Genomic DNA, 23,918 nt, shown 5'->3' with positions numbered 1-23,918 from the left:
CATTTCCTACATATCATCCTCTAAATCGTGTTTTACAGTTAGTAGGTCTTATCATTTTTATACTCTTATGCTTTCTGCCTCCCTCCACTGCTTAATTCCTTTGTGTACCTTGATGTAGCCACCATTCATGTCTCACTCACGGTTACTCTCTTCATTCCTCTATGTGCTGTGTCGCCCACCCGTGCCCACTATATATCCTCTTCGTCCTCATCCGAGCTCATGTCGTCAACCTCAGGCAAAGGTTCACACAACTCTCCTCTGTATTTATTCCAAGCGGACCACACTTTGTTCCATTTACGGGGGCAAGCCCTAAGCACAAATACCGCTCTCTCCGTAAACATCAGTAAGTCCATGTTCCTACTCCACATGGACGTCGTAGGTATTTCTGAGGCTCCCCATTTTTGTGCAATGTCTCTTTTTGCCACCATGATAGCTAACGTGGCCCATATGAGTCCATATCTATTTAGATCGTTCGGTTCCCAAATACTTATTAGGCATTTGCGTGGTTCAGAGATGAGGGAGATTTGTAGTGTTTGTGAGATGGTACGCATGACCTGTCGCCAAAATTCTACTATGTGGTGACATTCCCAAAGTGTGTGGTACAACAGTGTACCCTCTTCTCCGCAGCCACGAAGACAGAAGGGGTGCGGTGCTCTATGTATCTTGTGCAGCATGCACTGTGTGTAGTACATGCGGCGTAGGATTTTGAGCTGCACTAATCTGAATTTCGCCGATATGCCCACTTCCTTTGGGGAGGCTAACGCTTCATTCCATTCTGAGTCGTCAATATCTCCTACGTCTCCCACCCATTTTTCTCGTAACGCTACTGTGGGGTCTCTCAGATTTTTGATCAATTTCTTATATGTAAGTGAGGTAGCTCCCTGCTGCATGTAGTCGGTAAGTAACCTATCTTCCAGTGGCGAGGAGTCTGGCACTTTAGTGCCCAACGCTATTGCTTGTAGTAGCGAGTGCCTATTTTGAATGTACCTATAAGTTTCTTCGGGCCCAGTCCATATTGTTGTTGTAGCCGCGCGAACGTGATTACATTGTCTTTTCCCCATAAGTCTCCCACCGTTGCAATACCTATATTGTCCCACTGTGTAAAACCCTTACTGTGTCTTAATTGCCCAAGGGCCTTCGTGTCCCAGAGAGGGGTCAATTTGGTAATTTTCCCCTTCCATCCCAGCTTCGCCTGTGCTGCATGCCATAAAGTGGTCGTGTGTTTTGCAGGCCCCAACAGTCGCGAGACTTGTTGTTTGTTGTATAGCGGTGATAGCATACAGTCCGTTCCTAGCTGTGGCCAATCGGCTCTATACGCGGGGTCATTTCTTTGCACGTGTACCCACTGGTTCACAATTTTGAGTTGCGCCACCCAGTAGTATAAATGTATGTCTGGTAAGGCAATGCCCCCCTCGTACCAGCTTCTTGTCAATTTATCATGTGCGATGCGTGCCGGGCCATTACTGCACAACAAGTTGAACACTAACGCTCTTATTTGCTTAAAGTAACGCAGCGGGACCAAGTATGGTGTATTCTCCAGGGCATACAAAAGTCTTGGTAATGCCATCATCTTATACAGCGCCACGCGCCCAAGGAGGGTCAACGGCAGGGTTGCCCAGTGCTTGACATCTGTTCGGAGACGTTCCAAGGGGGGTTTCAGGTTTTTATCGAAGAAGTCTAAGATGCTGTCTGTGATATGGATACCTAGGTACTTAAAGGAGTCGGACGTTAGTGCAAGGGGGCAGTCCGGCGTCAGCACCGGCCTCGGTCCCCTCAGCACGTATATCACTGATTTTGCCCAGTTCAGTGTGTATCCTGAAGTGTTTCCGTGCGCGTCGCATAGCGCTAAAAGCGCCGGGATGCTGCTTTCGGGGTTCGTTAAGTAAATCAGCATGTCGTCGGCATAGAAGGACACTCGGTCCTCCCAGCCTTCCGCCCAACCTATCCCTTTCAGAAACTGTGTCGTTCTAATAAGTATCGCCAACGGCTCCAGTACTAAGGCAAAGAGCAAGGGGGACAGGGGGCAGCCCTGTCGAGTTCCCCGTGCCAGCGGGAAAGTGTGCGAGATGTGACCATTGGTGATTACCTGAGCAACTGGTTTGGTATAGAGTAGTCTGACCCAGGAAATGTACTTCGGGCCAAAGCCCATACGGGCCAGGACAGCAAATAGGTATTCCCACTCCACCAGGTCAAACGCCATCTTGGCATCTAGAGAGAGGATCACCGCCGCTTCCGACATGGAGTGAGCTCGGGCTATTACTCCATGTACCCATCGAAGATTAAGGGCCGTGCTCCAGTGGGGCATGAAACCCGATTGATCCGGGTGGATCAGCAGTTGCAAGTGGTTCAACAGTCTGTTAGCCAGTAGCTTTGCCAGAATCTTTACTTCTACATTAAGTAGGGATATGGGGCGATATGTGGAGCATACCGCCGGCGGTTTTCCGGGTTTTGGTATGGCTACGATCGTCGCGGTGGGTTGATCTAATGGAAGTTCTGTCCTTTCCAGGCTGTCTACATACATCGCCAATAGGAGCTCACTAAGGGTCTCAGACATGCTTTTATACCATTCTATGGGTATCCCGTTGGGGTCCAGTGCCTTTCCCAATTGGATTGCCTTGATTGCTCTTTGTATTTCCTCTCCCGTCAGATCCGCCTCAAGTTCTTGCATTGCCTCTGGCGGAAGTGTGGGAATCTCTACGTTATTAAGGGACTCCATTGCTGCCTGCGCCGTGACTTCCTGTTCAGGGGTGTGCACTTCCTGAAAATGTTCCGCCAGAGTTTGCACTATATCCTCTGGGTGTGTTTGCAGCTGTCCCTCTCGAGTATGCAGGTGTTGTATGTCTCTGCTACCATTTCTTCTCCTGTCTAGCCATGCCAGCATTTTCCCTGCCTTTTCCCCGATGTCATATATCCTATGTGCGGTGCTAGAAATATTATCCTTGACTTTCGACTCGAGGTGGGCTCGGTATTGTTGTTGGCGCAGCTTCAGTACATGTGCAGTCTCTGTTGTGGGACTAGCCATGTGTGTCATATTAGCCTCTTGGAGCGCCAGCTCCAGGTCCGAGAGCTCTTGCTGGTATGCTTGTTTATGTCCCGCCACTGATGCAATCGCGCGCCCCCGCAGGACTGTTTTATACGCCTCCCACAGAATCGAGGGGGAAGACACTGACGTTGTGTTTTCTGCGAAGTAGTATTTGGTCGTTATTTTAAGATCTTTTTTGATCTGGGGGATCATGAGATAATTGGGATATATGGGGTAAATTCTCGCGCGCTTCTTCTCTTTAGTGGTGAGGGATAGTAATACTGGAGAGTGGTCTGAAATTCCTCTAGGCAGTATGGTTACGGTGTCCACGTCTCTCATCCCATCACCGAGGAGCAAAAAATAATCTAGACGGGACAGACTATTGTGTACCTGAGAGTGAGATGTGTACTGCGTCGCCGTGGGGTGGACATGGCGCCAGGCATCCTTCAACCCCACTGCCTCCATGAAACCTGGGAGGGCAGCGGAGCCCGACGCGCGCGTTCTGATGGGAAGCGTGTCAAGCGCTGGGTCTATGACGGCATTGAAATCCCCCCTATGATCGTATCTCCCATTGGGAGATTCAGAAGGAATTCCCCTCGCGCCGGCAGTGTTATGGAGTGGAGTGCTGGAGGAATATATACGGACACTACATTCCAGACTTTACCCTCCCATTGCCCATGGACAGCCGCGAAGCGGCCCTGATCGTCCACCTTGTGTTGTTACACAATGAAGGGGGAAGAGTTTTTCACTAAAATACCCGTCCCTCGTGATCCTGCTGTAAACTCGGCATGCGCCGCCATTTTGTAGCCTCGTCTGTCGAGTGCACGGCATGCTGTCCCCGTGAGGTGTGTTTCTTGTAGTAATATTATCGCTGGGCCTGGGCGTTTAATCGCCTGTAGGACCAGTCCTCTCTTTATTTTGTCCCCTAATCCTCTAACATTCTATGTGAGTATTCAAAGGGGGGGCACCGCCTTGGAGCGCGTCACATCATCAGTGACTGTTATGTGGGTCTGGTGAGCCATCCTGTGGTCTTAGGATCATGTCTGGTTGTCTCATCAATGGTGGTGACTTGTGTCTGCTGCCGTCTGTGGATTCGCAAGGATAGAGTGTGACATGGTGTAGCATAGAGTGTAAAGGTTGAGCCAAAACCAACAAAACTAAAATCCCCCCCTCTACCCCTTCCCTAGTGTGACTAACTGTGCGTTCAGTTCTAACTTGCAGTTTACGCTTAACAACTAAACAATCCCCCCATGCCTCCCTCCTCCCTGCCTCCCTGCTTAGCGGACCTGAAACTGCCTGCCCCCCCAACTCAGCAGAGTGCTTTACCCATCCCATGAACAGTTACTTGTTTGCTGGGGTGAAGTGTCCCCTGGAGCAGACGGTTCCCCTGCCCTCTCCGGTCTCACCCGGGTCAGTGTCCAAGTCCAGTCCCACCGGTAAAGTCTCAGTAAAGTGTCACCTTGCGATGTGCCGGGAGTTCATTATTCCACTCCGTCCTCTGCATCAAGGTGTTCCTGTGCAGGCAACTGTGCCGAGCCATCTCTGCCTGAAGCCTGTGATCTCGGTCGGCTGTCTCCTTGTTGGTTCTGGTTGGTCCTATGAGAGCGGAGGGGCAATCCTACTTGTCTCCATCCCTCCAGCCAGTCTCGGGCTGATTCTGGTGTGTCGAAGAACCAAACTTTACTGTCCGCTACCACTCTCAGTCTTGCTGGAAACAGCATAGAGTACGGCAATTCCTTAGCTCTCAGCTCCTTCTTGACTTCAAGGAAGGTCCTCCTCCGACGCGATACTTCTGCAGTATAATCTGGGAAGAAGGCGAGCGTGGAGTTTTGAATCTGTATTGGTGTGGCTACTCTCGCCGCTTTCAGGATAGCATCGCGATCACGAAAGTTAAAGAGCCACGCCAGTATTGGTCTCGGGGGGCTCCAGGCTTAGGCTTTCCTCCGGGGACTCTGTGCGCTCGTTCTACGGAGAAAAATTGCGATAGTCCCTTTGGTTTGAGCTGCGTCTTGATCAGTTCCTCCACACACAAGTCCATGGTGCGGGTGCCGTCCGATTCCAGTACCCCAATAATCCTTACGTTGTTGCGTCTGGAGCGCCCTTCCTAATCATCCAGCTTCCCTTTTAGCGCCTTATTCTCCGCCGCCACACGCTCCATCACTATTTGTAGTTCCGATACGTCCTCCACTAAGGATTTTGTGACCACCTCGACCTGCTTCACTCTCTCGCCCATTTTTTGAAAGTCAGCCCTCAGCAGGGAGACTTCTGTGGCTGTGAACCCCACCGTCGCCTGTACCTGCGCCAATGCCTTCATTACGTCTTCAAGCGTTGCTTTCTTGGCTCCCTCACCCTCCGGTGTCTTTCCCGTGGACGTGCGAGGTTCCGATTGAGAAGGGGCATGCTTGTCAAAGGCGTATTTTCTAACCTGGACTGCGATGCGTTGTTTCTCGGGCCCCTGCCTGCCATGGTTCCTCCAGGGGTGCCTGCTGATCACTGTCTCCGCTGTGTGCTTTCCAGGGGGCGCCTTTACTAGTTCAATGCCAGGCTGTACCGCAGTTCTGATGCCTATTTGCCACCTTAACTCGTGGAAGTCCAGACTACCGGTGGTGAAGCAGGCTGTTGTCGGTGTCTGGCGCCGCAGGTCTCATCCGCCCCTTCGTTTTTAAGTTCTCTGGCTGCAGTCTCCCGCCTCACCAAGGTCGGTCAGGGCCTCTTCATTAGTTAATACTGTCAGCACTGCCCATGGCCCGTGGGTCCTCTCCAGTTCTCTCCACTCCGGCCGCTGGATAGGTTTGCAGGCTCTCCTTCCGCTTCTGGGCGCCCTGAGCACCGTCTATCTCGTTCGTGTCCTTCTGCCTCGAGCCCCTACAATTGCTGCGTCTTCTTGTGCCTTTTCACGACTCGGGCGTGGGCAAGGGCGAAGTTGTGCTGCCCAAGAGTGTCGAGTGGTGCTTCTATAGTGGTGCGGTATGGCTCGCTACCTGTCCCCGGTTGCTGTGCGAGGGGGCGGGGTCAGTACCAAACGCAGTCTATTATGTCCCCTTCCTCCGAAGTTCGGATCAGTAAAGTGCACTGTACGGTTTGCCTTGGGTCTCAGTGGTGATAAATAAAATTATTTGCCGGCTATTTCCACCTGGTCGGGTGTTTTACTTTTATTCCCCCGTCGCTGTTGCGAGTTACCATGCGTTCCGACTAGCCTCACTTTAGGCACTTCTCCGCCACCCGCTTCCGTCTGTACACCCCGCTTTGGTGCCGTTAGAGTTCAGAATGCACTTAGGAGGAGTACGGGAGGATCCCGGTTTTCGGCTCTGCCGGGGTGCCTCAGGAGTGCCCAGCCAGCGCAGACTTCCGGTCGCCTTCTGCCACCTCACCTGCACTTCCGCCCGGCCTCCATGTATACTGGTGCCTGGTGTGTCAGCCCGATGAAGGCCCTCAGCAGGCGGAGTCCACAGCGTCACTTCCCGGCACCCGATTTTAACCAGGGTTTCGTCGGGCGGACTCCGCTCGGTCCTGGACCCAGGTTCCTCCGGTTGGAGGCTTCAAATTGGCGGATAACTGTACGGATTTCTGTGGGGAAGCCGCCTCACTCTCGGAGCCTCACGGCTATGCTACCGCCATGTTTAGCTTCTAGCCACGCCCCCTCCTCAGGAAGGTTCTTTGAGGTAAGGCTGTTCTGATTGGCTGTTCATTTTATTTGGTCTCTTTTGCAAAAGGAGGTGGATATGCTACAAAATGAGATGTGGCCTAGGCCTTTTTTTTTGTACCTATTTTTATGGGATTTTTTATTTATCAGGGACTCCCATCAGGGAATGATACAAGCAATGGGAATCTATGAAAAGTACCAATGCTGAAGAACCAAAGTTACAGGTAAGTAACTTGTTTTCTTAGTTGGCTACTCTGGGCGAGTCCTGTGTTCCAAGGGAAGCCATTTACACTTCAGTTCGTGTAGTATATCAGATGTGATCATAAGAGGGGGCTATTTGAAAATGAGTTTAAAATAAAGCTTTAAGACCAGCATAAGACTTAGAGTGGTTTTTATACATTTGAAGCAAATAGAAGTAAAGCATAGGTACATTCTAAAGAAATTACGGTTGGAAATAGTCAGTCAAGGTCATTTTCAATACATAAATTTAAGGAATATAGCAGGTGGAGGTTTTTTGAGATTGCATGCAATCTGTGAATGTAAACCTATGGAAAGAAAATGTTTTACATTCTTCTCGATGGAATGTGGATTTTTAAAGAAATGTCTGTCTTGGGTCACTGCAAAAAACAAGCCTAATACTTGCTGAGACCTCTTTACCAGCAACTGTGACGCAGTGCGACATTTAAGCACATCCCAGTACAATTTGACACCACCTTCACCTAACTGTATGCAATGCAAATACTTTCAAACCTAGAAAGACCATTTTTGCATTGAGGTATGGACGTGAAGCTCCGCCCAGCTTTTCATTGGCTTTTGTCATTGTCCATTGTAAACTGTGACTTTTCTTTGGTCAATAGGTGTAGTAGTAGTCCCTCCTTAGTACCTTTTCGTTTTTTGTAAGCTCCCATGAGGACACCCCGTGTTACTTGTGGTGTTGCCTCCAAGCACTATTTTCTCAAAGAGCTTTGTACTCCCGCTCTTGCCGGCAGGAAAAGGCAGGACACCTCTCTCCTAACGCATTTGAAATGCAATAGGTCTCACATTTGCAAAAGTTCAAGCTATTGTAAATGACAATGCCTTTTATTTATCAGTTTAAAAAAAAAATCCCAAATAAAAGGCATTGTCATTTACAATGCCAATAGCTCAAACCCTTTTAAATGCGATGCCTTTTGCATTGCAAATGCTTATTTTCTTTGGACGGACCTTCATGATAATTGCTATGCCAAGTTTAGCTGACTGAATTGAGAGATTGGAAAGTATTGTGTAAATCAGTCTTTGGAGTCAAATTTTATACACAAAACAATAGAGTTCTGTTTCAATGGAAGGAATGGTGGAACCATTGCTATGTGGGTGAGTGCGTTTGTTTGTGTGTATATGCATCTAGTGTCTATGACTAATGGCAAAAAGGTATGTACTATGGAAAAAAAGCTTAGGCATCTGTGAACCATGGAGTCATTCTCCAAGTCAAGTGGTTTGTGAGCCTACTCATTTTTTCCATACATTTCTGGAAGGGGCACACTTGTATGCCTTGTTTCATGAACGTTACTACAAATGTGAATTGCAGAAGGACATAGTTAGACTCTATCCATAAGAGAGTAGAATTATTTTCCTTCAGTTTAACCTGGCTCTTAGGTAGTTCAGTCTTTGTTTCCGAATATATTTTAAAGATATTCATGTCATTCTACTTAATTTAGTCTTCCTTCAATTCCTTGTGGCCTTTTATCTGATTTATTATTTCTGACTACCAGTAAAGATTCCATGATGATGAATAAAATGTTATTCCTGTATCGCCCCCAGTCCAGTTTCCATTAAGCCTGGGAGCAGTTTGCGAAGTAGCGCTATGTGTAGCTACGCGAAGTGCACTTTGCGCTACTCGAGCTATGCGTAGCAACGCAAACTGCATAGTGCACTGTGCAAAATGCTGTTCACACTGATTGCACAGTGCCAGATGCTTGTCCGCACTGTGCAATCAGTGCAAACTGCATCTTGCACAGTGCAAGCGGTCATTTTCTGCTGCTCGAGTAGATTTCTACTCGAGCGACAGCTTTCTCAACGCGGACTGGTAGTTTCTCATCGTGAGCGGTCACGAGCATAAGCGACCACTCGAAATGAGAAACCTGACCTCCACGCTTTGAGAATCTCGCCGGGAGGTATATTTTCCACCCTCGTGATCGGCAATTTGATGTTGCTGATCGCAAACGAGGAAAAAGTCTCGTCGGGATGTCATCGTGCTTGGTCGCGGTCGCCAACTTGATGATGAGGACTGCGAGCAAGGAAAAAATGACCGCTGCACTACGCTACGTGTGTTTGCACTGTGCTATGTGCAATTTGCGTAGTGCGCAGTAGCGCAAACTTCGCAAATTACGTGAGCGTAGCGTAGTGCTTTGCCCAGGGTTAGTTTCCATCTTGTGTATTTACATTAAATTGCAAAACAAATCCTGCTCCGATCAAATCATAATATTTAATGAACTGAGGAATCAGCTGCCACCATGATTAATGCTTGGTGACTGGTGGCTCTTGGTTTGCTTAAAGTGACTGTGCATTTTGTTATATGAATTGCCCATGGGAGGAGTTTATGTTCTTTTTTTCTATTTGAAAAGGCAACTATACAGATTGCTGCATTTTGAACCTGTTTTGATATTCTAGTTGTTATTTTTTTAAATATAATGTTCTCATATTGTTACAATATGCACAACTAAATGTTGCTGAAGTCTTGCCATTGCTTGTGTATTGTTGGAACATTTTACTTCACTGGTGGAGAGCGATCTCACACCTGCACAAAGATAGTCTGATGTTTTAATGGGGAACTGTTACAGGTAAGTAACTTTTTTCTCAGTGATTGCTATAAAAAGACAAATAATTCATGCAGATACTTAAACATGTTTTATTCCAAATATTTGTTTGTATTTCTTATTTGTTGATAATTTTCACCAATCAGAATTTGTAATGCTTTAGGTGAAGATGTTACCTACCCCCTCCAAATTTCACTACATCTTTAATCTCCGAGACCTTTCAAGAATTTGGCAAGGAATGCTAACTGTAAAAGCTGCTGAATGCACTACCATTTCTACCTATTTAGCACTCTTCAGACATGAATGCAACAGAGTGATTGCTGATAGGTATGTTACCTAAATTGTAAATAACTTATGAATTGCAACATTGGAGCATGTCTTTTTGGATTTGCAAGTGAAAATTCATGTTTTGACAAGATGAGCTCTAACTTCTAAGGCATCTCAAACATACTTTCCATTGCCTGCAAATTTCTAAAACATGTTATGTATATTTATAAAGAGCATTTTCACTAGCGAAGGTATCCAGGGGCTGAGCTGGTGAATGTGCCTAGCCCTGCCTATAGTGGATTGGTTAACTAAAAAGCCAGGTCTTCAGCTTCTCGCAAAATTCAAGAAGAGGGGAGGAGGCTCTCATGTGGAGTTGGAGGACATTGCACACTGTAGGAGTAATGTAGGAGAACACTTGTCCTCCTGATCTGGTTCTGTGCATGCATTGGATGTGTATGAGTATGAGTCATACGTTGTGGAGGTGTCTGAGTGGTTGGTTGAGGGTTATGTAACTGTTCAGGTACGTGGGGCCCAAGTTGTGGAATGTCTTGAATGTGAGATGTTTGCAAGGATTGGGTTTGTGTATTGGGAGCCAGTTGAACTCCATGAGGTGTTGTGTGATGCGAGTTCTGTGTGGGAGGTTGAGGATGAGCCAGTCTGCCGAATTTTGGATGGTTTGTAGTCTGCTGGTGAGTTACTTGGTGATTCTGGTGTAGAGGCTCTTCCCGTAGTCAAATTTGCTGATAACTAGAGCATGAATTACAGTTTTTCTGGTGTTGCTTCAGAGCCAATTGAAAATCTTTCTCAGCATCTTCAGGGTGTGGAAGCTGAATGCAGTGATGGTGTTGACTTGTGCGGTCATGTCCAGTTTGCTATTGATGATGATTCAGTGGCTCCTGGGGTAGGTGCATGGCGTTGGTCCAAGTTTAGCTGGTCATCAGTTGGAGTACTATGGCGAGGTGTTCTTGTTAAAAATCACTACATCTGTCTTGTTGGTTTCAAGATTGAGACAAATGGCATTCACCCAGTTAGCAACTTTGGTCATGAAGGCGGTGAACTTTTTTCATGTGTTGAACATCTTGTCTGAGAGGAAGAGTATGAGTTGGGTGTTGTTGGTGTAGGAGAGGATGTTGATGTAATGTATGCGGATAATGTTGACAAAAGGGATCGTGTATACTTTAATAAGGAGGGGGCTGAGCGATGACTCTTAAGACCCTCTGAGGAGTAAGGTGCCAGGCTGGCAGCTTGTGTTCTGTTTGTTAAGAAGGAGACGATCCACACTACTGTCCCTTCTGGGATGTATTAATGATGTTCCAAAAAGAGTATGCAGATTTACTGTCACCACATTACTGCTTGCACAGCGAGATCTGGCACTGCATTAGAGTAGTAAGACTTACAACAAAATAAAAAGGAGGTAGAAGCGTCTCACACGAGATGTGCTCCACTTCAAATGCATAGCATGAAGGTAATCAAAAAGAGTGCACCCTCACCATTCTCTATGACTAGATTCTCTTCATACAATGATAGTGAGGCCCTAAGTGACTATTTTCCTCAGTGGTATGTTGTCTACGAAGAGGCTGAGCCTCTACCCAAAGAGACTTGGTGACATCTGCATAAGAAAAGCAATCTTAAAATAGCTTATTGTACCCTACAGTTGCATTGCTTATTATAAACATAAAAAGGGGGCAGTCACAAGGTTAAAAAATTGTGGAATGTGAAAGGGACAATTAATATGCCCTTCACATACTATGGGTGGTTAAAAACAAAGGGGGGGGTCGACATGTTTCAGTCATGTCAAATGATAATGATCTCTTTAAAATTGGAAATCTGGTTTCAGATGCTTACTCTAGTAAATCAGCTATCCGAAAGAAACAGGTTAGTATTAGATTCCTTACCTTAGAATACCCCCAGGCGTCAGACTGGAGCCGGAAACTTTTGCGTAGCAGTACCCTTGCGTGTCGGTAGGCGTTGTCTGCGGCTCCGCGTCCGTCGTTGGCGCCGGGATGACGTCGCCGGAGTACTTAGACGCCACCCTCTCGCCCTGACATCAGTTCCTATTTTTTCCGCGCTAGCAAGCGCCGATCCGGGAGCAGTGGAACCTTTAGTCACTTTTTGACTAAACTTTTTGATCTCTGTTGATCATTTTTCGAAGTCGAACGACTCCGACGGTGCCGGTAGGGATGCTCGGGTTCAAGCCCTGCGTCGACTGCAACCGACTGATGTCGGTTACCGACCCCCATCGCCGGTGTCTTCATTGCCTGGGGCCCGACCACGATGACAAGCGTGCCCACACTGCCGGGCCTTGACGTCGAAGGCTAGGCGGGAGCGGTCCGGCAAGCGCCTCGTGCTCCGGCAGTCGGCCCTGCGCCGTTCGAGGTCCTGGTCCGGAAGGAGGTCGAGGGACCGGTCGCGGGGCCGGAGTCATCACGGCTCAGAGGATCAACACCACTCCTCGAGCTCCAAGTCCTCAGGTAAGAGGCACAAGAAGTCGAAGAGGTGACATCGCTCTTCCAACTCCCCCCGACGCTCGCACGACGCGGCCGAGGGTTCGGGTGACAACGCCCACACGGCTCCGCCGGAGCCGCAGGCGTCGCGGCCTGCTCCATACCCGCCGGTCCCTGCACAGAACGTGACGCCGGGGGAGATTGAAGCTTTCCTCATGGCCATGAGGTCGCTCACTCCTCCGTCGGGTTCCGCGGCGCCTTTGGGGCAAGCGTCCCCGACTGGGAGCCCAAGCGGGCCGGGGGCTTCGGCCCCGGCGCCATCGGGAGCTTCAGCCCCGGCGCCGTAGGCGACTTCGGTCTCGACGCCGCAGGGCCACGCTGGATCCAGGTCAGGATCCGGATCGTCGCCGGTCGACCTTACGACCTCACTGGCGCCGGTTCCTAGGGTGCCGTCCCCAGTCCCCCCCTCGGTCCGGGGGCCGAAGCACCCGATGGCAACTTCGGTCCCGACGCAGTCGACCACGGTCGACGCCGTCCCCAGTCCCCCCCTACGTCCGGTTCCGACGCCAGAGCGGCGTCGCCCGACGCCGCTTTTGACGCCGATAGGAGATTTTTACTTCTATGATCCAGCCCCATCTTTTGACCCTGAGTAGCAGGAGATGGGTGGCGGAGGGGGTTGGGAGGGGTCTGAGGACCCTCTGGCACGGGAGTGCCAGTCTTATCAGAACTGGGCAGGTGAGCTTGGGGACGCCAGTGGTCTGGACACTTCGCCAGACACTGGTTTTGTCTCCCCTCCTACTGTGGCTACAGAGGAGGGGGCAGCCTATAGTGTGGTGTTGACGCGGGTGGCCAAGGCCTTATCCCTTGAACTCCCCGTCGCGGCCGTGAAGACTAACCTCCTCACTGAGGTCCTTAAACCGCAAGCAAGCTCGGCGGAGCCTCTGTTGCAGTTTAATGAGGCCTTGTCTGACGTTCTTCTGGGCACCTGGTCCAGGCCCGCTACAGGTCCCCCTGTAGATAGGAACGTGGCCAGACGCCAGCGCCCGGCTCCGGGCGAACCTTGCTTCCTGTCCACCCACCCCACTCCGAGAGTCTGGTCATCCAGGCCTCTAACTCCCAGACCGCATTACCGACGGCTCCCCCCGATTAGGAATCCAAGAGGTACGAACAGTATGGAAAAAAAGATGTTCTCCTCCCTGAGTTTGGGGTTGCAGTCATTTAACACCGCGTGCCTCTTGGGCCAATATACCCACTCTCTGTGGAAGACGGTCACGGCCGTGCTACCACAATGTCCGGAGGAGGCCCGGACTTAACTCGCCCAAGCCTTTGCGGAGGGTCGAGATGCGGCACGGTACTCCATCAGATGTGGGCTGGATACAACGGACTTGCTGGGTAGAGCGATGGCAACGATGTTGGCGATTCGTCACCACGCCTGGCTGAAGTCCACCAATTTTTCGGCTGATGTCCAAAACACTCTTATGGACATGCCGTTTGATGGCCGTCGCCTCTTTGGCGACAAGGCAGACAGTGCGCTTGAGCGCTTTGAGGACTCTAGGGCTACGGCCAAGTCCTTGGGCCTGTCGGCTAGCGCCAGAAATCTGCTGCCTTTCGCCCCTTTCGTGGCCACGGAAGGGGGGCCCCCACATGTTCTGCCAGCCACGGGCCGCAGACTACCATCCAACGCGGTGGCGGACGTGGTAACCCCCATGGTGGTGCCCGGGGACAATGGGGAGGCCAGTCCACATCTACTCCGCAGCATCCGCCTCAAAGCCCACCTAGTCCGAGCTTTCGGGCCCACGAGACGCCATTGGGGGGCAGGGTTCGCCAGCACCTCCTCCACTGGCGCAACATCACATCGGACAGGTGGGTGAGGCGACCCCTCCAGCCATGCCACCGCAGTACCACCGCGTGTCGGGGAGCACTTGAATCTTCTGAGAGAGGAAGTTACGGCCCTCTTGGCCAAGGAGGCCATCGAGTGCGTTCCTGGGCCAGAAGTAGGGTGTGGTTGTTACTCCCACTACTTTCTGGTTCATAAGAAGGGCAAAGGGGGCCTACGCCCTATCTTGGACCTGCGGAACGTCAACGGCTTCCTCCGGAAGGAGAGGATCAAGATTCTGACACTGGCTCAGATCTTAGCTGCCCTGGTCCCAGGAGACTGGATGGTAGCGTTGGACTTGCAAGACGCGTATTTCCACATCCCCGTTCTGCCGGCCCACCGGCGCTACCTGCGGTTCACGGTAGGCCACGAGCACTTTCAGTTTACAGTTTACAGTGCTCCCCTTCCGCCTTACCAGCGCCCCACGGGTGTTCACGAAAGTGATGGCGGTGGTCGCAGCTCATCTGCGCAGGTTAGGGGTGTCAGTCTTCCCCTACCTCGACGACTGGTTGTTGAAGGCGGGCTCGCCCCAGACAGTCGTCAGCCACCTCCAGACTACGGCCGACCTCCTACACCTGCTGGGGTTCTCCATCAATGTGCCGAAGTCGCACCTGTGTCCCTCCATGTCTTTATCTCAGAGGGCACTGCAAGACAGTTGCAGTGGTGGCTCACGGACCGTGATTGGGTCAGCGGCAGATCCCTCTGCCTACCCCAACCGGAGCACGTAGTTGTGACAGACGCGTCCCTCCAGGGCTGTGGTGGCTGTAGGAGAGTGGGGTCTGCAATCCTATGGTCACCCCAGATTTTTGCTTTTTGCTTCACTGGTTTACGACTTTCCCTGGCTGTGGGCCTTCTAATCAGACCCACAGCCTAGCTGTTCTCTCTCTAAATTGACATCCATGTACCTTAGGTGCATTTACCAATTGGTACTGGGCCACCTTTTCAGTCCCTGTACCCAGGGCATAGGTGTACCCAGGGCCTACCAGGGGCTGAAGCATGTATTATGCCACCCCTGGCTGGCCATCTAAACAGACACAACTGTCTGCACGACACCTGGGGCAAGGTGGTGTAATCACCCTTTGCTGTAGATATAGTATACCTATATCTAACCTTAAAATGGACACATATATTCCTATCAGTCACTCCTATGGCAGGCCTTATCGATCCTGAAGGCAGAGTGCTTGGAATTATGTGAGATGGTGCTCTGGCATGAGCTGAGCCCGTTTGCAGCTTGCGGAACCAAGTCCTAATAGCTGTTCCATGATAATGCTATACCATATACTCTTAAGTGCATTATAATCCTCGCGGTTAACATTATCAAAACATGTCGAGTAAGGTGTCATACGAATTGGAATACTACCCCTCTCCAATTCTGGCGACGGGGGTAGCATTCCACCCTTCTAGAGGGACACGACATGTATGTAACTGTGAACCCCGGTTAAAGTTAACTCGAGCCTTGACATCACAAAATGGATGCCACCACCACAGACACAAGTCTGACCTCCTGCTGCTGGGAGTCCTTACAGCGAGGGAGGCTTGGACAAAGGGTTTCCTGCCTTGGGAGGTGCTAGCACCACCCCAGACAGGATTTTGTGTATTGGGTAGGACAGGCCTGAAAGGAATGAGACATGCCCGGGGCACACAAGGTGTCCTGTGCATACACCGGTTCAAACCAGTTGCTGGGGCATCCCTGCCCCAGCTCTGGCAGGAAACCGGACAAAGGATAGGGGGTGTAGCCACCCCCTTCCTGGTCCCACCCAGGGGAGGGACCTAGTCAGTAGTGCAGCCCCCTTTAGGAGAATAAAGGTAGGAGCTGGTCGCATTCCAAATTAGATTATCCTGAACAAATCTACAAGAAGAAACTCTGGACAGCCCCATTCTTACTATCGACTTTCACATTCCACTTACTTAGTATATGGTTTGTCGTGCCCCTAGGGCACCATTGTAATTTTGTGCAACTTATCGTATTTTTCCTAAGAGATTGTCATGTGCTTAGCCCTCTGACCTCATAAAGAGTTTAGAGGTGTTTGTTATTAATAAATATACTGTTTATTTTCATAACAACCTGTGTGGTGTCCTTTCATCTGGTATTCAAGGGGTTATATTGTGGTAAAACAGCTGGCTTCACATGCCAAAAGAGTTTAGCCTAAGACTGCTTTGTCCATGCTACCATTAGGATAGCTGGTCTATAAGGTTGACTTACAACCAATCACCATAAGGGTTGTTTGGACTGATACAAGGTGATCACTAGAACTAGTGAGCATTATATATCAGGCCAACTTCTCACAAGCACCACCCCAGACAGGATTTTGTGTATTGGGTAGGACAGGCCTGAAAGGAATGAGACATGCCCGGGGCACACAAGGTGTCCTGTGCATACACCGGTTCAAACCAGTTGCTGGGGCATCCCTGCCTGTAGTAACCACGCTACGCTGGTATGATGTAAACCAAGTAGGTTTATTCACAGGTTGGTTAACAGGTAGTAAAAGTCTTGTAGATGGTAATTAACAGGTAACTCACAGCCCCACCAGGAGCAGCCTGCTAGCTGCTCAGCCTCTCTGACCAACTGTCACACTTCATCCAGTCACCCAGGCATTCCAGTGAAGGTCCACTCACCAACATTCCATACAGAGTAGACACACACAGGCTGAGCAGCTAAAGTGAAGAAACATAGAGAATGAAACATCATGAGAGAATACTACACTGCCCCAGCTCTGGCGCAAAACCGGACAAAGGATAGGGGGTGTAGCCACCCCCCTTCCTGGTCCCACCCAGGGGAGGGACCTAGTCAGTAGTGCAGCCCCCTTTAGGAGAATAAAGGTAGGAGCTGGTCCCATTCCAAATTAGATTATCCTGAATAACTTACAAGAAGAAACTCTGGACTTCGACGTTCTGCTCCACAGAAGACTGAAGAATCTCCCTTGTGGGCAAGGAGTGTCCATCCTGCAACTGCAGGCACCATCAAGCGTCCAGTGGCTTCACTTTGTCGTCTTCCCTCGAGGATCCAGACTTCAGAGCCCGACGAGACCCGGATTCCCAGACCTCTCCGACCTCAACTCACATGTGCAGCACAGCTGAGATCCGTGGGTGCGACGAGACACGTGGGACCGGCCATCTTGAAAGAACCTGCACTACGCTTTCAGCACGACTCCCGAGGTAAACTCGACCAAGTGCATTGGGGACTGAGAAGCCCCAACCCCGAGCAGCTTCTGCACCGAAAACCAGCCCTCCAGCATCCACGAGATCTGCGTGGGGCCCTTCTGCTTGTTTGCTGCTAGACGCGTTGTCTGGTCACTTGCCGGCTGGCTAGTGGCCTCCTAGACGACGAACTTTGAACTCTTCACTACTGGTCTGGTTGCTCCAGACTGGCCCTTGCTCCCTTCCAAAAGAGGAGCACCCAGGACCCTCCTGGTCCACTCCAGACGCCGTTTCCACTCACCGCGTGGGTTGCCTTTGCCAAGGCCTGTTGACGCCGATTCCGGATCCAACACCGGCGACAGCGAGAGCCTGCGTGGGACAGCTTGTGCCTCCATCCTGGTCGTCAAAGACACCTCCTGGTCCACGTGGCTGCAGAGACAAGCATCAACTCTTCACCTGATTGCGACGACGACATCTGGTTCCTTCCTGGTTCCACTCCAGTCACTGGCTAGTGACTTTGAACATTGTCCCCTCTGCTTTCAGGTCCTCTTCTCCACCGATCCACCCTTGGATCGCACCGGACATCTTCCTCCTGGTCGCCTGCAGCATCTTTTCTTCCAGGCTCCATAGACTTAAACGCGAGAACCCGACACACTTTGACACCTATGCACCCGCAGCCCATGGGTGAGGTAACGAGAGCATTTCGGTGCTCACGGGTAGTTTAACTGTCCTAGTGTCCAGTTCCACAGTCATTTTAGTCCTATCTAGTCAGGATTGTCCGTACTCACCTTTTACTTGAACTGTGCTGTCCATAGACGTTGTTACGCATGTCGCTTGTGAGTTCACACTCTGCACACGCGTCCCGTGGGCCTCCTATTACTTACTTAAGGTGAAGATAGCCTCTGGACAGCTCCATTCCTTCTATCGACTTTCACATTCCACTTACTTAGTATATGGTTTGTCGTGCCCCTAGGGCACCATTGTAATTTTGTGCAACTTGTCGTATTTTTCTAAAGAGATTGTCATATGCTTAGCCCTCTGACCTCATAAAGAGTTCAGAGGTGTTTGTTATTAATAAATATATAGTTTATTTTCATAACAACCTGTGTGGTGTCCTTTCATCTGGTATTCAAGGGGTAATATTGTTATATTCACATGCTAAAAGAGTTTAGCCTAAGACTGCTTTGTCAATGCTACCATTAGGATAGCTGGTCTATAAGGTTGATTTACAGCCAATCACCATAAGGGTTGTTTGGACTGATACAAGGTGATCACTATAACTAGTGAGCATCATATATCAGGCCAACTTCTCACATTGGTGTGCAGCGGTTGGGATTTGAGCTTGCTGTTGTTTTTACCAAATATAATCTTGAACTATAAGTTGAAAGATCACATAAGGTACTATAGGTACATATAACAAGCTTAGAAATACTCTGAGTTCTACTGAACCAGCTGTTGTAGTAGAAAGGGCCTAGCACACCCTGACTACAACTCTTAGCAAGGGATCAGTAGGAAAACCCATAGTGTAGGTAGGTGCATCACTTACACCTCACTAGAAAGCATGTCTACCCATGGAGAGTCTTCAGAGACTCCCCTAGTGGTTAGTGACCCTCCACAGGTCCTTTCCAGATATGCAGCTCTCAGTTTCCAGGAGATGAGACAATTGTGTACCTCCAGGAAATTGAAACAGGGTTCTAACCCTACCACTCCTTTTCTGTTAGGTCACTTAGAGACATATGATGCTAGAAGGGCTTCTAACCCAGGCCCCTCTAATCCAGATGGGAGCATGCCCCCCTTAGAAGGTACTCGTGGTGATCTAGACCTCCCTGAGAGAGAGAATGTAGCTGAGGAGGAGGAGGAGGAGGAACCATCTGGGGATGAGGCAGACAGAGGTCCTGTAGTAGTCAGCAGACTTACCAGGGCCAACATGCATAGGGAAGGAACTGGGAGACCCCCAGTGCTATCCTTAAGCCGGCCTAACTTTGGGGTCAGAAGAGATAGATCTCATTCTAGGGACTCCAATAGATCTGTGCACTCTCATGCATCAGCTCAGAGGAGAATGACTACCCCCCAGAGGAGAATGACTTCCTCTCAGAGGAGAGAGCATGAAGCAAAGATGAGAGAAGCCAATCTGAGGATCCAGAGGGAAGAACTTGCCCTTGCCAAAGAGAAGCTTGCCTTTGCTAGAGAGCAACAGTTGAGTGGGGTAGTCCCCACTGGTGGCAGCAATATCCCTAGGGATAGAGAATGTGGTTTTGATACTAGAAACCTGAGTAAAATATTGCCCTCCTATAAGACAGGAGAAGATATCCACAAGTGGATAACTGCTCTGGAGAGGGCCTGCAAATTACAGCAGGTACCCCAGAGTCAGTGGGCAGCTATATTGTGGCTCTCCTTTGAAGGCAAAGGTAGAGACACGCTCCTCACTGTTAGAGATAAGGATGCTAATGATTACCAAGTCTTGAAAAATCCACTGATTGATGGGTTTGGCTTAACAACTGAACAGTACAGGTTAATGTTCAGAGACACCCAGAAAACTCAGGCTCAAGATTGGACTGACTTTGTTGATTGTGCCACTAAGGCTTTGGAAGGCTGGTTACCGGGAAGTAAAGTTACTGATTACACAGGATTGTATAATCTAATTATGAGAGAGCAAATCTTAAATAATTGTCAGAACCAGTAGTTGCATCAGCACTTGATTGACTCAGATCTGACCTCTCCCCAAGAATTGGGAAAGAAGGCAGACAGATGGGTCAGGACAAGGGTCAAGCAGCAGAACCAGAACCAGGGTGGTGGCCAGAAGAAAGCAGACCAGAAGGGTAATAATGAGAATAAGCAAAATGACCAGAAGTCTTCAACAGGGCCCCAACAACCTAAGGAGGGTGAGTCCCAAAATTCCCAAAAGAAGAAGAATGATGGTCCTAAGAAACCATGGTGCCAATACTGTAAAAGTAAGACTCACTGGTTTAGTGAATGCACCAAGAACGGCCAAACTTCCTACCACTACTGTCGCTAAGACACCTGCACCCCCTAGTACAGTTAGTAGTTGTAGTGCACCTCCCAAGGCTATAGTTGGGTTGACCCTGGGAACTGAGGTGGGTTCTGACTTAGTTAGAATACCTACTCAGGCAGTTCTTGTTTGTACTGGGGACATGGAAAAGACCCCTACTGTAAGTCCTTGTACTCTGGGCAAATACAGGCAAACACCTTTAATCAATGGAAAAATGGCTCAGGCCTACAGTGACACATGTGCCAGTGTCACTATGGTGACACCAACATTTGTGGACCCTGACCAGATCATGCTAGGTTCAGACTACCTAGTGACCAATGCTAGCAATGTCACTACCAATCACAGTATGGCAGTTGTTAATTTCTCCTGGGGAGGGGTAACTGGCCTCAAAAGGCTTGTAGTTAGTTCAGACCTCCCAGTAGATTGTCTCTTGGGCAATGATTTGGAATCCTCACTGTGGTCAGATGTGGAGTACAGGACTCATGTAGAAATGCTAGGTCTCTCCTCACATGTCCTTGCTGTGACCAGGTCACAGGCCAAGAAATGCCCAGCTGAACAAGTGCTGGATCCTGGAAGAATGGACCAGACACTACCCAAGAGGAAGAGCAGAAGGGGTAAGGCTGAGCCTTCCGCCCTGCCTCAGGTTGAGGATCAGTCCTCTCAGGAGGCTGACCCCAAGACCCCAGAAGGAACTGTCCTAGAGGAGCTTGGACCTGAACAGGTTGAGTTTCTTGGGACAGGGGGACCTTCCAGGGCAGACTTGAGACAGGCACAGTTAGACTGTTTCTCCCTTGAACCCCTCAGGCAGCAGGCTGCTGCTGAGGCTGCTGGGAATGCTACAGGTGCCCATAAGGTATATTGGGATGAAGGACTCCTATCCTCTGAGGCAAGAGACCCAAGCCTGGTGCTACCAGGAGGCTGGTCATCCCCTTGTCTCTTAAAGGTTTCCTTCTCACCTTAGCCCATGAAATTCCCCGTGCAGGTCACTTAGGCCAGAACAAGACTTGGGACAGGCTTGCCCCACACTTTCACTGGCCTCATATGTCTGAGGACACTAAAGAGTTTTGTCGCTCATGTGTCACCTGCCAAGCCAGTGGTAAATCAGGTGACACCACAAAGGCCCCCCTTATACCACTACCTGTGTTGGGGGTACCCTTTGAGAGAGTGGGGATAGACATTGTTGGACCAATGGACCCCCCAACAGCATCTGGGCACAGATTTATGTTGGTGATAGTGGATCATGCCACCAGGTACTCAGAAGCTATTCCCCTTAGGACCACTACAGCTCCTGTTGTGGCCAGGGCCCTACTTGCAGTTTTCACTAGAGTGGGGTTTCCTAAGGAGGTTGTCTCTGACAGAGGTACAAACTTCATGTCAGGATACTTGACTGCAATGTGGAAGGAGTGTGGTGTAAATTACAAATTTACCACACCCTATCACCCACAGTGCAATGGGCTTGTGGAGAGATTCAACAAGACCCTCAAAGGTATGATAAAAGGGTTACCAGACAAGCTTAGGCAAAGATGGGACATCATTTTACCCTGCCTTCTGTTTGCTTACAGAGAGGTCCCACAGAAGGGGGTTGGTTACAGCCCTTTTGAGCTTCTGTTTGGGCATCCTGTAAGAGGAGCCCTATGTCTTGTGAAGGAAGGATGGGAGTTACCTCTCAAAAAGCCTAAACTTGACATAGTGGACTATATACTTGGTCTGCGCTCCAGGATGGCAGAGTACATGGAGAAGGCATCCAAAAACCTTGAGGCCAGCTAAGAACTTCAAAAAGCTTGGCATGACCAAAAGGCTGTCCTAACTGTTTATCATGCAGGACAGAAGGTGTGGGTGTTGGAGCCAGTGGCCCCAGCAGCTCTCCAAGACAAATGGTCTGGACCCCATACCATCATTGAGCAAAAGGGAGAGGTCACCTACCTGGTGGACCTTGGAACTCCCAGGAGCCCTCACAGAGTACTTCATATGAACAGGCTCAAAGCATTTGTTGACAGGGAGGACATGAGCTTGCTCATGGCCACAGATGAGGGGCGGGAGGAAGAGAGTGACCCTCTCCCAGACCTGCTCACTCAGAACCCTAATGATGGGTCAGTAGATGGTGTAGTCTTTTCTGACAGCCTTTCTGAGCATCAACAAGAGGATTGTAAGCAGGTCCTTCAATCCTTTATACAAATGTTTTCTCTGACCCCCAGTCAGACAAACTGGTGCACCCATGAGGTGGACACTGCTGACAGTCTGCCTAGAAAGAGTAAAATCTACAGGCAACCTGACCACGTCAGGGACTGCATAAAGAAGGAAGTACAAAAGATGTTGGAATTGGGAGTCATTGAACCCTCAGAGAGCCCTTGGGCTAGTCCTGTAGTTCTAGTACCAAAGCCTCACACCCAGGATGGTAAGAGAGAGGTTTTGTGTAGACTACAGGGGTCTCAATGCTGTCACTAAGACAGATGCCCATCCAATACCTAGGGCAGATGAACTGATAGACAAGTTGGCTTCTGCAACTTTCTTAAGTACATTTGACCTAACAGCTGGTTATTGGCAGATCAGGTTAGCTGAGGATGCCAAGGCCAAGACAGCATTTTTTACCCCAGGAGGTCATTACCAGTTTGTGGTGATGCCCTTTGGTTTGAAAAATGCCCCTGCCACTTTTCAAAGGTTGGTGAACCAAGTCCTCACTGGGCTGGATGACTTCTGTGCAGCATATCTAGATGATATTGCTGTCTTTAGCTCCACCTGGGACGATCACCTGATTCACCTTAGGAAAGTTTTGGAGGCCCTGCAAAAGGCAGGCCTCACTATCAAGGCTACTAAGTGACAGATAGGGCAGAGTCCGGTTGTGTACCTGGGCCACCTTGTAGGTGGAGGCCAGATTCAACCATTGGAGAGCAAGATACAGGCCATAAAGGACTGGGCTCCTCCAACCACCCAGACACAGGTCAGAGCTTTCTTGGGCCTGTCTGGTTACTATAGGAAGTTTGTCAAAAATTATGGGTCCATTGTGACGCCACTTAATGACCTGACAAGCAAGAAAATGCCAAAGAAAGTTCAGTGGACAGTTAGCTGTCAAAAGGCATTTGATGACCTAAAGCAGGCCATGTGTACTGCACCTATTCTCAAGAGTCCTGACTACTCCAAAACCTTCATTGTCCAAACAGATGCATCTGAGTTGGGTGTGGGAGCTGTTCTATCTCAACTAAATATTGATGGTCATGACCAGCCCATTGCTTTTATAAGCAGAAGGCTGACCCCTAGAGAGAAACGTTGGTCAGCTATAGAGAGGGAGGCCTTTGCTGTGGTTTGGGCCCTGAAGAAGTTGAGGCCCTACTTGTTTGGGACTCACTTCAAGGTTCAGACCGACAATAAGCCCCTCTTATGGCTAAATCAAATGAAGGGTGAAAACCCCAAACTTCTTAGGTGGTCCATTTCCCTACAGGGGATGGACTTACAGTGGAGCACAGACCAGGGACTGACCATGGCAATGCAGATGGTCTCTCCAGGTATTTCCACTTAGAACAGGAAGACTCACCTGGTCAAGGTTAGTTTCATGTCCCTAAGTGACCACTGCGCCTCTCACCAGGCCTGGTCACCCCCTTGCTCCTCCTGCCGCCTCCCGCTCCTGCCTGCTCCTGCTTGCCAGCCTTGCCGCCTTTTTTCGCCGCAGACGCCCCCCTGACCCCCCGAGCGGCCCAGCCTCAGCAGAGCCGCCCGCTCGCCAGTTTCCCG

At 49.8% G+C, this 23,918-nt stretch overlaps 1 protein-coding gene across 7 annotated transcripts in view; it reads left to right on the top strand.

Moving 5' to 3' along the window:
* DNAH8 (dynein axonemal heavy chain 8) overlaps positions 1-23,918 on the top strand; it is a 10,041,960-nt gene that overhangs the window by 6,736,618 nt on the left and 3,281,424 nt on the right. For all 7 annotated transcript variants that reach the window (XM_078647354.1, XM_078647353.1, XM_078647356.1 and 4 more), the window contains one exon: positions 9,621-9,784. In XM_078647354.1, coding sequence (XP_078503480.1) covers positions 9,621-9,784 — 164 coding nt within the window. The remainder of the gene's footprint in view (positions 1-9,620; positions 9,785-23,918) is intronic.

This window comes from Lissotriton helveticus, chromosome 6, assembly GCF_964261635.1.
Source record: "Lissotriton helveticus chromosome 6, aLisHel1.1, whole genome shotgun sequence".
Classification (NCBI taxonomy): domain Eukaryota; kingdom Metazoa; phylum Chordata; class Amphibia; order Caudata; family Salamandridae; genus Lissotriton; species Lissotriton helveticus.
This window is presented reverse-complemented; position numbering and strand designations above follow the sequence as displayed.